The sequence below is a fragment of the Gymnoscopelus microlampas genome, assembly GCF_963454915.1.
Source record: "Gymnoscopelus microlampas genome assembly, chromosome: 13".
Taxonomy (NCBI): Eukaryota; Metazoa; Chordata; class Actinopteri; order Myctophiformes; family Myctophidae; genus Gymnoscopelus; species Gymnoscopelus microlampas.
In genome coordinates this window covers 11,667,103-11,682,450 of record NC_139950.1, presented here as the reverse complement: position 1 = coordinate 11,682,450, position 15,348 = coordinate 11,667,103, and the positions used below count along the sequence as shown (strand labels likewise).

Below are 15,348 nucleotides of genomic sequence, written 5' to 3'. Positions count from 1 at the left end.
GAGATGTAGTGGAGTAGAAGTAAAAGTATCGGAAGTTGTCATTACTCAAGTAAAGTACAAACACCTCAAAAGTGTACTTAAGTAAATGTACTTAGTTACTTTCCACCCCTGGTTTTGGGGAAGCGTTGCGGTAATGAAAAACACAGACAGACAGAAGGTTACAACGCATTCCAGACATGTTGAGGTTGATTTCCAAACTGGGCCAATAAGGCATCAAATCATGCCGGCCGGCCGGCGGGCCGGGGCACAATCACTTTATCCGTTATGTGGCAGAATTTACGGCCCTGTCGGAGCGCTTGCCTCTCAGGACCCTGCCTCTCAGCCAGGGCGTCTGGCGCTGATTGATGCCCCCTGCACCCCCAGCGCTCTGCTCAGCCGCCCGAGCAAGAAAGCTGAGTCAGTCCAACCCCTCCTCTCAACCTCCCAACCTCCTCCTGCAGGCCTAGAGAGAGAGAGAGAGAGAGAGAAATAGAGAGAGACAGACAGACAAACAGACAGAGAGGGAGGGAGAGCGAGATGGAGAGAGAGAGAGAAATGGGGAGAGAGAGAGAGAGAGACAGACACAGACATACACAGAGAGAGAGGGAGACGAAGAGAGAAATGGAGGGGAGAATTTGTCCTGCCGATTATTCTTTTTTTGCCCTGCTACGTTGGACACAAGCAAAAGTAGCAAAGATAACCGATCTACAAGCTTGTGAGCTCGTCGATGTGCTATTTTTGCTATTTTGGATTAAGAAAAAAAAATAGGGTGAGAGTGGTTAACTCAGGTCTGTGGGTTAAATAAATATTTGAATCAATGAAAAGAGTTTGTGACTAAATAGTAGCTATATTGGATCCATCGGTACACAGGTACTTTTTATGTTTTTTTTACTTTCCTGAAAAGTAACAGTTTTGGACAAATGAGGTTTCCACCCGACGGCGACCATATGTATGTAGGAGGGGGGGGGGGGGACTTTGTATGTCCAAAACCGTATATTTTTTTTATTATCTTAAAAATAGTGAAAATAAACGATCTGGTATCTGCTATTTTCACTGCTTTTGTGGCGACACTCTTGTATACGACGAAGTACAGTAGGGCGTTAATTAACAAAAACATGAAAAGTTAAAATATGGAGATACAAGGTTTCTGTATGACGAAATGACGGTGCTTTTCTTTTGTGTTTTTTATTTGCGCGGCGGGCCGGGACGCTTTCCAGAGTTACTCCAACGACGAGCACTCTTCTCCAGAGCCCAGAGAGATGCTGCGCTCCTCTCCAAACCCATCCCACCGCCTCAGCATGGGCTTTGTCCCCACCGTCTACACCGGCACACTGCCTCCAAGTGAGACACACACTCACACATTTTTTTTCCCGGATGAAAGAAGAGACTCTCGTCTCCCCCCCCCCCCACCCAGACATCTGGTCTTTACATCGTCACTGAAAAAAAGTCGCGAAAGATTAGTAAAAATGCTGGCAGTGGCGGATTAATTCATTAATTAATTCCGGGCAGTGAATGTGTTAATTCTAACCCCTAAACCTAAGCTCTAAATGTCTAATCCCGGTCCTAACCCCAACGTGAATCTTTTTCTAATTGCAAACATATCTCTAAAGGGAAAGGGAACAACCATTTTTATTTCTCATATACTACTATACACTTGTGGGGACATTTGATCCTCACACGTATACTATAGTAACACACACACACACACACACACACACACACACACACACACACACACACACACACATACACACACGTTTGTAATACTATACTTGTATGGACATAAGCGATTATGAATGGATATTTTTCAAAAACATGATTTACAAATTATTCATAGCCGTTGTTAACTCTAATCTTAAAGCTGAAACTAGCAGATCTACAAGCGCACACAGCGGCGCAGCACTATGTATAAATCAGGCATAACCCCTAATCCTAACCTCTAAATGCTTAAAGGACATTTTTTAGTTTCTGTCGCATTCCTGAGCCAATATTTTGATGACCTGCAGAAAGATGCTAACGTCTCCGGAAAGTCCACCGGTCATCACATGAACTATTCCTTTAATCCTCATCCTGACCCCACCCTGAATCTTTTCCTAATAGGTTCCACGGAAGGTAAATTAAGGAAAGGACAACAACAACATCATTTTCTCTATAGACCAATTATTTGTTTACCAACATTGAGACTGGACGCACAGGTGATTGTTTCATGCAATCAATTCCCAACATATTGTTTCCAGGTGCGCTGGTTTCAGTACATTCAACCTCCTCTTGTGTGTTGACTAGCAAGACGTGACAGAATGGGTTTCATTTGGTGCCGGCCTGCGCGCGCATACTGGTTCTTATCCGTGTGACGTTGTCTGTTAAGGGGTCTATACAGCAATTCCAGCTGGCATGCCGTCCAGCGCTTCCCTTGCCCCTCATTTAAGTTCCTTGATAGGCTCTATGCACAGCAGCCATATTGGAAAGAAATTGGGCCACTTCCTTACTTCCTTCACAGGTCAATGATACTAATTAAGGTTGTGTTCCATTCTGGTCAAACAGAGTCAAGGTGCTGATATTGGCTCACTGGAAACACTCTGCTACACCAGTGGGTCTAAAAGTGTGGTCCACGTACCCTAATGGTTCCTTGAGAGGGTTACAAATGCCAAATGCCCGCTTAAGGGTGTGTAACTCTGAGAGTGTACAAATGGATAAGGTTCCATTTGTGTACTCTCAAAGTTATTAGGGTCCTTTAAATAAAACATTTTGAGAACCACTGTGCTACACTAAATGGAAACAGCCTTCTAGTACAAGTAGTAAGACCTGTGAAAGAAGTAAGGAAGAGGCCCAATTTCTTTCCTGCTTGGGGACCGGAAGGTTCCTGGTTGATCCCGGACTCCCCCTGAGTTAGTGATGGAGTGTCCTTGAGCAAGACACTGAACCCCTAACTGCTCCCGATGAGCAGGTCGGTGCCGCGCATGGTTTCCTCCGCCATCGGTGTGTGTGAATGGGTGAATGTAATGCACAATGATTGTAAAGTGCCTTGGATAAAGGCGCTTTATAATTACACCATTTACCATTTATTTACCATCTAACCAGGAAAACCGTCCTCAAAATGTCTTTCTCAAATTCTACTCTACTCTACACACACACACACACACACACACACACACACACACACACACACACACACACACACACACATAATGCATAGTCATTGCGTGCTCATGCCATATGGTGTTTATGAAAAAATAAATTAAACAACGTAATACCACATTCTGTGTTCCACTGGGTCGCCAACTCATTAAAAACAGATCAACATGTGCAGACTTCCTGTTCTCCAACCCTGGTGTGTGTGTGTGTGTGTGTGTGTGTGTGTGTGTGTGTGTGTGTGTGTGTGTGTGTGTGTGTGTGCACGCGTGTGCCGCTTCGTGCCAGACTCGGCACACCGGGGTGTGGCGCCGTGCCCGGCCGTTACAGCCGTCATGAGGAACCCGGTGTACACGGTGCGCAGCCATCGCGTCCACACCGGCAACTGTCCCTCTGTCGCCTCCCACATCTGCCACCAGCACACCCACACAAGGTAACACACCTACACACACACACACACACACACACAACGTGCGTACTGTAGGTGTGTGAAGGCCAACATCAGTACGAAGGAACCGGGAGCGGGAAAGGCGGGTGATGTGAAAATGTTCGTTTTTTGTTGAAAACCCAGTCGTGCTGCGGCTTTCTGGACCATTTGGAGGGGCTTAAGTGAGCATGCCGGGAGGCCATTAAGGAGGAAGTTACAGTAGTCAGGCTTTGAGATGACTGAGGCCTCTATAAGGAGCTGGACAGACTCCAAGGGTCTGATCCTTCGAATGTTACAAAGTGTTTAACTTACAGGAGCGAGTGACCGCTGCATTGTGTGCCTTGAAGGACAGCTGACTGTACAGAACAATTTGACAATAGACTCTATGCACAGCAGCCAGGTGTGCCAGGTGTTACCAATGATACTAATTAAGGCTCTGTTCTATTCTGGTCAAACAGAGTCAGGACCCCATAACTCTGAGAGTGTACAAATGGAACCAAATGAACCGTTACAGGTCCATTTGGTTCCATGTGTACACTCTCAGAGTTACACATCCGTAAGGGGCCATTTGGAACCCCCTCAAGGAACCATGATGGTCCCTGGACCCCAATGTGAGACCCACTGGTGTCTGATGTTTGAGAACCACTGTGCTACACAAAATGGAACAGAGCCTTTATTTGTATCATTGGTCAATTTCCTTCCAATATGGCTGCTGTGCATAGAGCCTATTACAATTTAGGCATTTAGCAGACACTCTTAATCCAGAGCGATTTACGGTTAGCGAGGTAAACCCAAGGTAACACATCAAAGGTATAGAGACAGTGTAGTGCCTCAGTAATCTAGGATCATAGGTAAACCAAGAACCTACCATAAGTCGAAACATTATAATAATATCAAAACATTTATTATATGTACTGTACATTCAAACTATACAAACTGTAGGATGCCAGGTCAACAAACAAACCTGGCATCTGTCTAAACATGATATCTAAATGACATTTTAACCTTTGCATAAGAATGCATGGTCGTCAAGGCTAGGGCGGGTGCTACGGGCTAAGGTGGAGTCTGAGGGACAACACCAAGGCTTTTGGCAGTTGGAACAGAAGCCACCAGGGAGTTGTCTGACTATAGAAACAGTGAGATCCTGCTTTGGGGAAGGACTTAACCTGGGAAGAAGAGAAGCTCAGTCTATTGTCCTGCACAATCAAATAATGGGTCCTGGGTTGAATGAAGAATTAAGTAAAAATCTTATTGATCGGTTGATACATGTTGATCTGCCTCAAATGTTGAACGATTGTCCCACGCCAGGTGTAGCCCAAGTCCGTGAAATGGAAGGTTTTATTTTTTACAAATAGCTATTTCTAAGTATAATTAGACACACATGTGTAATCTAGGTGGGTAGATAGATAGATAGTGTATGAATGAGTGAATTTTTATTATACAACAGGTAGTTCCGACCAAGCAATCTGATTGGTTGAAATAGCTTTCTAGCCGTGCTTCAAACCAGCATCATAGCACGGGCCTAATCACATTAATAAATCACTCCGCACTGCAGTCCAGTCCGCACCTGATTAGACCATATATGGCACAGCTGTGCTGTGAAGTCACGCTGTCCCACGGTAGGAAAACAAACGGACAGTAGCCTGACCCACCGCCGCCACCGGAGAACAAACAGCTATGCAAAATGGACTATGTTGTTAATTTGGTGGATTTACGGTTGATCAATGGTTAGAAGGTTATAAATATCCTCCTGTGTAAAGTAAAATTACTCCCATTTCGTTAACAGTCCAGTAGGCTATATGCTCCGTCGTACGGCCGTGTCACGCGGCCAAAATAGCCGATCTACAAGTTCACAGCGCGTCGCCATCGCGACGCGTTGTCAGCTTGTAGATCAGTTATTTTGGCCGCGTGACACGGTCGTACGACGGAGCATATAGCCTACTGGAATTCATTCCACTGCGCAAGCATTGATAGCTCAGCTGTGTTGATGAGACGGTGCCTCAAACTCAAAGCGCTGCTACAGGGACTATTTTAATGTCTCTCAGTCAAAAACTCTTCTCTTTACAGGGAAACGGACAATAGCGAAACATTTTTATTATTAATTGCCCCACAATATGAATACATTTGGATGTGTTTTGTTGGTAACTGTTGTATAATCGCAATATTACACTCGAGGGTGTGCTTTACCTTACATTATTGGCACTTCAGTGATGCTCGCGGAACTCGGCTTCGCCTCGTTCCTGACCGCATCACTGGCGTGCCAATAATGACGGTAAAGCACCCCCTCTCGTGTAATATTGCTTAATTGTTACGTGACCCATCCCTTACAAGACTGTAAATCACCGAACAGTATTGACAGCGTTTGTTTTGTTTATACACGTGTATTCTCTGTGCAGTCCACAGCACCAGGGTCGACTGAGTCTGGACCTGAGCCAGCAGAAGCGCGCCGGGGAATTCTCCGGGGAGTCTTCGTGCTCGTCGCGCAGCAGCCGAGCGTCACACGGTACAAACTCACTGCCCTCCAGCGCACACCTCGGTCAGTCTGACACACACGCACCCCCTCCCTCCCAACGCCAGCACCACAAGCGGCCATTGCCTCGCTCCTGTTTCCAGCCGTGCCCGTCAATAAACTCTGTACCCTTTTTCCCCCCTCTTTCCGTTTGCTCAGGCTCCGCCAGTAACGTCCAGCACCGCATGGAGAGGATGAAAATCCCCTCCACGCCCCGCTACCCTCGCTCCATGCTGGGCTCAGACAGAGGTACAGGACATTCAGTGGTGGAAAAAGTACTCGCATGTTTTACTTAAGTGAAAGTATCAATACTGCAATGTTGAAATACTCTGTTACAAGTAAAAGTCCGGAATTCAAAATTGACTTGAGTAAAAGTACAAAAGTATTGGTATCAAAATGTACTTAAAGTATCAAAGGTAGAAAGTGGTCATTCTGCAGAATGTCCCATTTCACAAGTTTTCAAATGTATACATTTGAAAAGAATAAACAGATCTAAGATCTACAATGCCTCGCATCGCGACGCATTGTGAGCTTGTAGATCTGCTATTTTCAAATGGCCAAAATGTATATAGGGCTGAAGTGGGGAATGTATGTTTTTTTTTAAATAATCAAAATATACAAAGTAACTACTGTAGTAACTAAAGTTTTCAAATAATTGTAGTGGACAAGTGGGGTACAGAAGAATCGTGAACATTTGTGCAAATTTGAATATATGTATTTTTAAAGCAAAACATTTTTTTACTCAAATCTTTGCTTCTTGGGGTCCCTGGAACAAAACGGTTTGAGATGGGGGGTCCGCAGTCAAATACATACAAGTCTTTGACTTGAAAAAGTTTGAGAACCACTGATATAGCAAAAAAAAAAAAAAAAAAAAAAGCAAAAAATATGTTTTTCAGAAAACTGTTAGGATTTAGAAAACATTTAGTAGAATCTGGTCCTCAGGTCTTAATAGGTTCTACTTAGGTTTTTAAATGGAGGTTTTAAAAACTAAACAACAAACACATTAACTAGCAAACCCACTTGAAAACTAACTAAGAGTAAACTGAAACTTGTAAACAAAAGGTCGAAATGAAATCATAACCAATGGGGGAAAATATAAATGACTCCCACGCTCTCCCACAATGTGCTGAGTGTTCAAACACTGCAACCTTTTAGATTGTGAGTCATTGCAGTAAGTGAATGAGACTTGACGTGTAACACAGGGCATGCTGTTTGCTTAGTAAATCTATCACTGGGGATGCAGGTGTTCAGTTTGAGGCTTTTACCACCCCTGCCGTACGGTAATTTAGGAGAAGGAAATTGATTGGTGAGAAAAGCCGCAGCCTTTAACCCATTAAGACCGGGAACGCATCTGTGTCATTTTATGATTTATTTGGCTATTAAAAAATAGCAGTTATACAAGCTCATAGTGCGGCACTTATGAGCTTGTAGATCTGCTATTTTTTTTTTTTATTGAAAATGTTTGCAAACCTTTGAATATATTTGTTTTAAAGTGAAAAAACAATGTACTCCCGATCTGTGCTTCTGGGGGTCCCTGGAACAACATATCTTGAGATGTCGGTCCACGGACAAATTCATATAATTTTTGGGGTCCTCCTTGACATATCTAAAAAAATGTAGATAACGTATTTGGACGCGGACCCCCATCTCAAAATGTTTGGTTCCAGGGACCCCCCCAGAAGCAAAGATTTGAGTTACAAAATGTTCGCTTTAAAAATATATATATTCAAAGATTTGCACACATTTTCACGAATACAAAAAAAAATTGCAGATCTACAAGCTCATAAACACTTGGTGCCGCGCTATGAGCTTGTATATCTGCTATTTTTTAAAAGCCCAAAGAAATCTTAAAATGATACAGGCTGCGTTCCCGGTCTTAACACATTGACTGCCTAGATCGAGTTATCTCGATATTAAGAATCCAGCGCTTGACTGCCTAGATCGAGTTAACTCGATAATAGGTCTTTTCATTGGTATAAGGTAGATTGCAATCTTCCACAACCTGTGTATTAATATTAAGCTTCTACGACAAAAGAAAAGTCACATGATCTGAGCAAAACACTACAAATCCGGGTGCAGAACAACAGTCCCTGTGGCATTCTAAACAAACAGTGAGCAGAGACGGACGGACAGAGAAATAGAGTGAGAGAGAGCGAGAGACAGCGACTGAGAGACGGAGAAAGAGCAAGCGATCGTTAGTTAGGTAAAGTTAGGAGAGGTGCAAGATATATATATATAGGTGAGAGTAAGACGTTTATATAGTATAGTATAGTAGTATAGTAGTGCATAGATATATAGGTGAGAGAGTTAGGTGTATATATTTATAGGTGGGAGTTGGGAGTATATTTTTTTCGGCGAGATGAGAGGAAGAAGAGGCAAGGCCAAATGCCCTCGGAGGGACCCGACCCAAAGAACTATAATGGAAACTATGAGCTTCACTGCTCCCTCGGGACCACCACCACCACCACCACCACCGGGACCACCATCCCGACCTGTGGAGGGACCACCGCGACCTGAGAAGCCGTCGGCGGTGGCGTCTTTCACCGCTCCCCCGCGACCACCTTCGCCACTAGCTGGGGGCTCCAAGGAGGTGAAGGCGGCGTGTCTCACTACCCCCGGGGGATCTGTTGACGTGAAGCCATCTCTATCGGTGAAAGATACCTATGTCTTCACGCCAGCAGAACCTCCGAGTCCGCCGCGACCACCTCCGCGGCCGCCATTGGAGGGATCCGAGGAGACGAAGACTGCTCCCCAGGGATCTGAGGAGACATCGGTGTCTTCGACCATCCCCCGGCGCCAGAAGCAACGGGCACGGAGGCCTAAGAAAAAGCAACCACCTCCGCCACCACTTCCCCCACCACCTGCGAGGGTATCTGAGCCTGAGGACACGAACCCACCGCTACAAGACTGTCCAGACATCGATCCCGATCCCGGGCACCGGTTGCGTCGTAGCAGCAGACAGAAGACCGAGTCATATCGCCCAGGCCCAGACCCAGACACTACTGACGGTGAAGAGAGCTCAGATTCTGACTGTTCTGACTGTTCATGGGAGCCAAGCCCAAGGAAAAAATGTCTGGATCGGTTTCCCAGTGGTAAGAATATATATATATATATATATTTTATCATATTTTACCTTTTGGTTGCAAAATAGCAGATCTACAAGCTCACAACGCCTCCCGCTGCGACGCGTTGTGAGCTTGTAAATCGGCTACTTTTTACCTGATATTTGTATAAAGTATGTGGGGCACTGCTTACTTATATCAACATATAAAATGGCACCAAACAATTCAATGCATCACAACGTAGTGCTTTATATTGTTATGATCATTGAATGGTGCCATTTTATATAATCAAACAATTTGTCTAAAAAGGATGAAACCATTCATATATGAATGGTTTCATAGGGGGTAGAGGGAAGAGTTCATGTCATGACGACCTTGTAAACAAAGATTTGTGTAGATCTGTTTTTTTGGGGGGGGGGCATACTTCAAAGGGAAGAGGTCATGTCACCACAACAAATGTTTTGATGCTGTTGTGAGTCGACATGAGGCCTTGTAAACAAAGATTTGTGTAGATCTGTTTTTTTTGGGGGGGTAGGCATACTTCAAAGGGAAGAGGTCATGTCACGTCAACAAATGTTTTGATGCTGTTGTGGGTCGACATGAGGACATGTCAACAATGACTATCAAATTCCCTTGATGGCTTTACTTTTTGGGGTGGAGGCCAGGTGCACCGAGGCCCCCACCATCATAATAAATTTCATCAAAGGTCCCCTTATGTCCACAACATCAACAGTGTTTGATCTTGTTTACTTTCAGACGACGAAGATGAGTCTGATGAAGCAATGGCGTCGTCATCTCATCATAGGCCTACACAGTCTGCTAGGAATGGTAAGTCTGTTTCAAACATTTTCATTAGACAGTTGGTTTTTATAGATGCCATTTTCTTCATCACGTGTCCATTTGGTTCCATTTGTACACATCGTACTGTAATGGTAGCCTTGCCTAACCAGGCTACTGTATTTGGTCATTTAGGGCTAAACTCTGTTTGTGTTTGACACAGTGTCATACATATAATCTGGTCATACAATATAGACAAACACATACAGAGCCAGCCCTGGCTAAAAAACACACTCTGCAATGATACATGTCATTCATTCTAAGTTGCACAAAGTAATGCACCACCACCAGTGAATATAATTGTATATCTTATTTACCAAACTATTTTATGTTTTACTGTGATTTCAGACATGATGGATGTGGAGGAAGCAGGACCATCATGTTCAACCGCAGTACCAAGTGTCCGCCGTGAAAGAGGTGAGACAGTTTTCACAGCTGTACCACACAACAGGATTTTGACAGTACATCATACAACAAACACATACAGAGCCAGCCCATGTCATTCATGACATGATACATGTCATTCATTCTAAAGTTGCCATGCTGGCAGTGAATATAATTGTATATCTTATTTACCAAACTATTTTATGTTTTACTATGATTTCAGGCATGATGGATGTGGAGGAAACGGGGCCATCACCTTCAACCGCAGTACCACGTGACGGGCGTAAAAGAGGTGAGACAGTTTTCACAGCTGTACCACACAACATGATTTTGACAGTACATTTTGATTCAGTTTTAGTCATAGTCTGTTGAATACAATTCCACATAGTGTCATAATCTGGACATACAATATAGACAAACACATACAGAGCCAGCCCTCGCTAAAACCCCACTCTGCAATGATAAATGTCACAAAATCATGTACCACAACAACATGATTTTGACAGTACATTTTGATTCAGTTTTAGTCATAGTCTGTTGAATAAAATTCCATTTAGTTTTAGTCATATTTTCATATAAATCAACACTGCCACACAAACAAAAAAGATGTATTTTATGGTAATTGTGTATTTCTGTAATTCACAGGACATGGTGGGAGGCCGTCAGCTGTAGAGCCTGTGTGGAAGGACACAGATTGGGAACCTAGGGAGGACATCCCTTTCACTGCTAGTCCGGGTCCTAGAAATGCTGCGGCGGAGCTACATTCCACCATGCCTGTAGACTTTCTTTCACTTTTCCTCACTGATGAGCTGCTAGGGATGATAGTAGAGCAGACCAACCACTATGCTGACGTGTTCATCCAGGCCAGGAGTGAAGAAGAAGTGGCGCAGCATCCACAAAGCAGGGTGAAGGACTGGAAAGCGGTTTCAGTGGGGGAGCTGAAAAACTTTTTGGCCCTGTTGTTCCTCACTGGCCTTGTTCGAAAGCCTGTACTAGAGTACTATTGGTCGACCGATGACCCTGTACTCACTTCGTTCTTCGGCAAAAAGATGCCACGCAACAGGTTCCAGATCATCTGGCGGTTTCTCCACTTCACCAACAATGAGGCTGACGCTGCCGCTCACGCCGCCGCCGCTGCCGCCGCCGAAGCTGCTGGTGAGGTTGCTGTTGTCGACAGGCTTTGTAAAATCAACCCGGTCTTGCTGTACCTGACAGACAAATTCAAGCAGATGTTTGTTCCAGGTCGTAACATCAGCATCGATGAGGGGATGCTTTTGTGGAGGGGACGCCTATCCTTCAGAGTGTACAACCCAATGAAGCCCACCAAGTATGGAATAAAGTCCTACATTCTGTGCGATTCTGGAACGGGGTACTGCTACTCAATGAAGCCATATTCTGGACAGTACTCTTCCCTACCAGACACAGTCATCTTTCTGTTGCAGGGTCTTACAGGGTACGGGTTTTCGTTGTTCATGGACAACTATTATAACTCCGTGAAGCTGTATGAACTCCTCCTTGAGAAGAACACCCATGCCTGTGGTACCATGAGGCTAAAAAGAGGAGAACCACAAGCCATGAGGGATGTGACGATGTCCAGCCTGAATGTGGGACAACGTAAGATGCTTCACAATGGCAAAGTGATGTTATTGGCCTGGCGAGACAAACGCATCGTTCGATTGATCACAACCCAGCACAAGGATGAGATGGGCACCCAGATGGTGAGGCAGAAAAAACACAGCGACAAAGTGCCACAGGAGAAGCCAGTTTGTGTCCTTGAATACAACAAGAGTATGAATGCAGTTGACCGACTAGACCAAAACCTAAGCTATTATCCCTTCATCAGGAAGACAGCCAAGTGGAGCAGCAAGTTTGTGGTCTATTTATTCCAAATCGCAATGTACAACGCATTCGTACTCTACAAGACAAGGAATCCAGGTGGCGACTGTAAGTGCATGTATGACTTCATCCTCAGCGTTGTCAAGTCTTGGACCGCTGTGAGACATGCCCCTGTCCCAGCAGACCCGCCTGTCCCCCCCCCGGCCGCCTGTCAGCAGCAACCTCACCAGCAGCAACCTCACCAGCAGCAGCCTCACCAGCAGCCTCATCCTGCCCGCCCCTGCCGTCCCCCGGCCTCTCCGCCCCCCCCTGCCCCCCCCCTGCGTCCTTATGCACCAAGAAGTCGCGAACCTTGTGACCGATTGAGTGGCGATATGAAAGTCCATGAGCTTGTCTATTCTGCCCTGCCAAGCCAAAGTGCAGTAACTACGTTTTTGGTCACACCGACTTATTTGTGTATCCCAAAAGTCAAATTAGCCTTTGTGATTTTGGGGGATAAACAATAACCTCAAGAACAGATGTACAATTAGTGTAATATCACTTATATGCCGATATCTCATTTGGCTGACCAGTTGGATCACTTTTAAACCCATTTTTCAGTGTTTTTTGTTTTCGTAGTTACTGCTCTTTAGCTTGGCAGGGCAGTATTGTCCCCCCACTGCCAAAAACAAGCACCCAACAAAATGGTGCAGAGTTTGTGTCAGGAGGGGAGAGCGGAGTGAGACAAGGTATCAGTGCAAAAGCTGTTTGGTACCCCTCCATGTTATTGATTGCTACCTTGATTACCATACTAAGGAGAAGTATTATTGAATCATTTTGATTGTATTTGTTTGTTTTATTTTCATTTTGTATTTATTTTGACTTTGATTTATTATGCTCTGAGCCAGCCAACAGTTGGCAGTGAATGTGCTGCTAATGTTTCTCACTGCCCCAAGGGATCTGAGTGCGTGATGCCATCTTTGTCGGTGAAAGACATCTATGCCATCACGTCCTCAGACCCTCACGGGGACCACCTCCGCCCTGAGCGATTGATTACCATACTAAGGAGAAGTATTATTGAATCATTTTGATTGTATTTGTTTGTTTTATTTTCATTTTGTATTTATTTTGACTTTGATTTATTATGCTCTGAGCCAGCCAACAGTTGGCAGTGAATGTGCTGCTAATGTTTCTCACTGCCCCAAGGGATCTGAGTGTGTGATGCCATCTTTGTCGGTGAAAGACATCTATGCCATCACGTCCTCAGACCCTCACGGGGACCACCTCCACCCTGAGCGATCTGAGGAGACATTGATGTGCTGGCCAGCAAAACACACAATGATGATATATTGTATTTTTTGTATGTTTTTTGTATGTTGTACTTTGTATGTTGTACTCCATTTTGTACTTGAAAGACATATAAAGTGTTCAAATGTGTCTGCCTGAGTCGTTTCAAACTTTTTCTGTAGACTGTTGGTTTTATATCATAGATATACAATTGCAAACTAGCAGGTCTTGTGTGCACAAATGGAACCAGTGAAATCAGTATCCTAATCTGAAGAAAACCTGGACATAGAATATAGACAGACACATACATAGCTAGCCCTATTTGACCATTACTGTCAACCCTACGGGTCCATTTAGTTCCATTTGCACACAATCAAGAGTTATGGGGGACTGATATTCAGTAATTGGGTTCTGTAGACTGTTGGTTTTATATCATAGATATACAATTGCAAACTAGCAGGTCTTGTGTGCACAAATGGAACCAGTGAAATCAGTATCCTAATCTGAAGAAAACCTGGACATAGAATATAGAAAGACACATACATAGCTAGCCCTATTTGACCATTACTGTCAACCCTATGGGTCCATTTCACTATCTAAAAAGTCAAACATTTTCTGATTTTGCTTGGTTTTATGTCATAGATGCTATCTGGATCTCAGTGCTTGTCTGCATGGCATTCACAGAAAATAATTCCTCCTCACTTACCTTGCATACAGTCTATATGTCTATATGGTTTCTATCAGGGGGCATCAATATGTCTGTATTGGATGGATGGATGTGTCCTATATAAAAGTATATTCAAAAGCACTTTCTCAGTGTTGTTAGTTTGAAAACAACTGTGCAGATGTCTGATGTCAGTAATGTCACTATCCAGATGTAGGGATTTATTTTGACCACCAGAGGGGGACAGTAGACACACACACACAGCCTCTCCCTGTGTGTGTGTGTAAAATTATAATGGTGTGTAAAAACAAACTCAAACAATTGGCACAGATAATGCCAAGTCTTGACACACACACACACACACACACACACACACACACACACACACACACACACACAATGGTGTGTGTCATTTTGATCTTATAACTTTGAAAAGAAAAACGTTGAAATGAGCTTGAGATTTGTTTATCAACAAGACACATGTTGATAAACGTTGATGTGAAAAAGCTATATAAAAGTATACTCAAAAGCACTTTCTCAGTGTTGTTAGTTTGAAAACAACAACTGTGCAGATGTCTGATGTCAGTAATGTGTCACTGAAGGTGAAAATATAAGGGTCTAATCACTGTTCTGCCTGAGAGAGATTGTTTCACAAAAGCCTCAATATCTCAGCTTTTTGATCCAGATAGCTGATTTTGGTGAAACCAAGCTATATTCAACTGGCAATAGCTAAAGAACGGAACATGCTAGGAACTCACTTTCTTTTTCTGGCAAAAGTAGAGATTCTGATCTTTGTTTTGAGGTATTCCATGTGTTCATAGTCCTAGCACAAAATGTTCTGTGGGCCTAGATAGACTGGCCAGAAAGCTCAAAAATGGCTGGCACAGGCAGCTATGGCTGGTGTTTTAACTCTGGCAGTCAATGTGTTAATGGCTATAATAAAGCGGTGGAGTGTGGATTTTCACACACTGTGCTACGCAAGTCCCAGGGGTGCCACAGAATACTTTGATAATATTTGGAATACATCAATATCACAGTTTAACCACTTAGACCCCCTGTACCTAATTAATTCAGTGCCAAGTAATTCAATAAATAATTGCAAATAGTGCCAGTGATTTTTCGTTTTTCTTACCTTTTCAAGTAGTCACAGAATATTAATCTCCACTACGATCGATCCTCCGATCGTTGCCAAACACGGGAGGTTTTCTCTGTGCTTGTGCCTTTCATTTCGACCCTCCGTTCGCTAGTTATTGAC

The 15,348-nt window shown here is 43.9% G+C and overlaps 1 protein-coding gene across 2 annotated transcripts in view; it reads left to right on the top strand.

Annotated features, from left to right (window-relative positions):
- Positions 1–15,348, top strand: part of dlg5a (discs, large homolog 5a) — a 115,786-nt gene that overhangs the window by 71,061 nt on the left and 29,377 nt on the right. For both annotated transcript variants that reach the window (XR_014602029.1, XM_084075444.1), the window contains exons 20-23: positions 1,197–1,320; positions 3,397–3,541; positions 5,932–6,071; positions 6,204–6,293. Coding sequence is in view for 1 of the 2 variants with exons in the window: in XM_084075444.1 (XP_083931570.1) it covers positions 1,197–1,320; positions 3,397–3,541; positions 5,932–6,071; positions 6,204–6,293 (499 nt within the window). In the remaining variant the exon portion in view is untranslated. The remainder of the gene's footprint in view (positions 1–1,196; positions 1,321–3,396; positions 3,542–5,931; positions 6,072–6,203; positions 6,294–15,348) is intronic.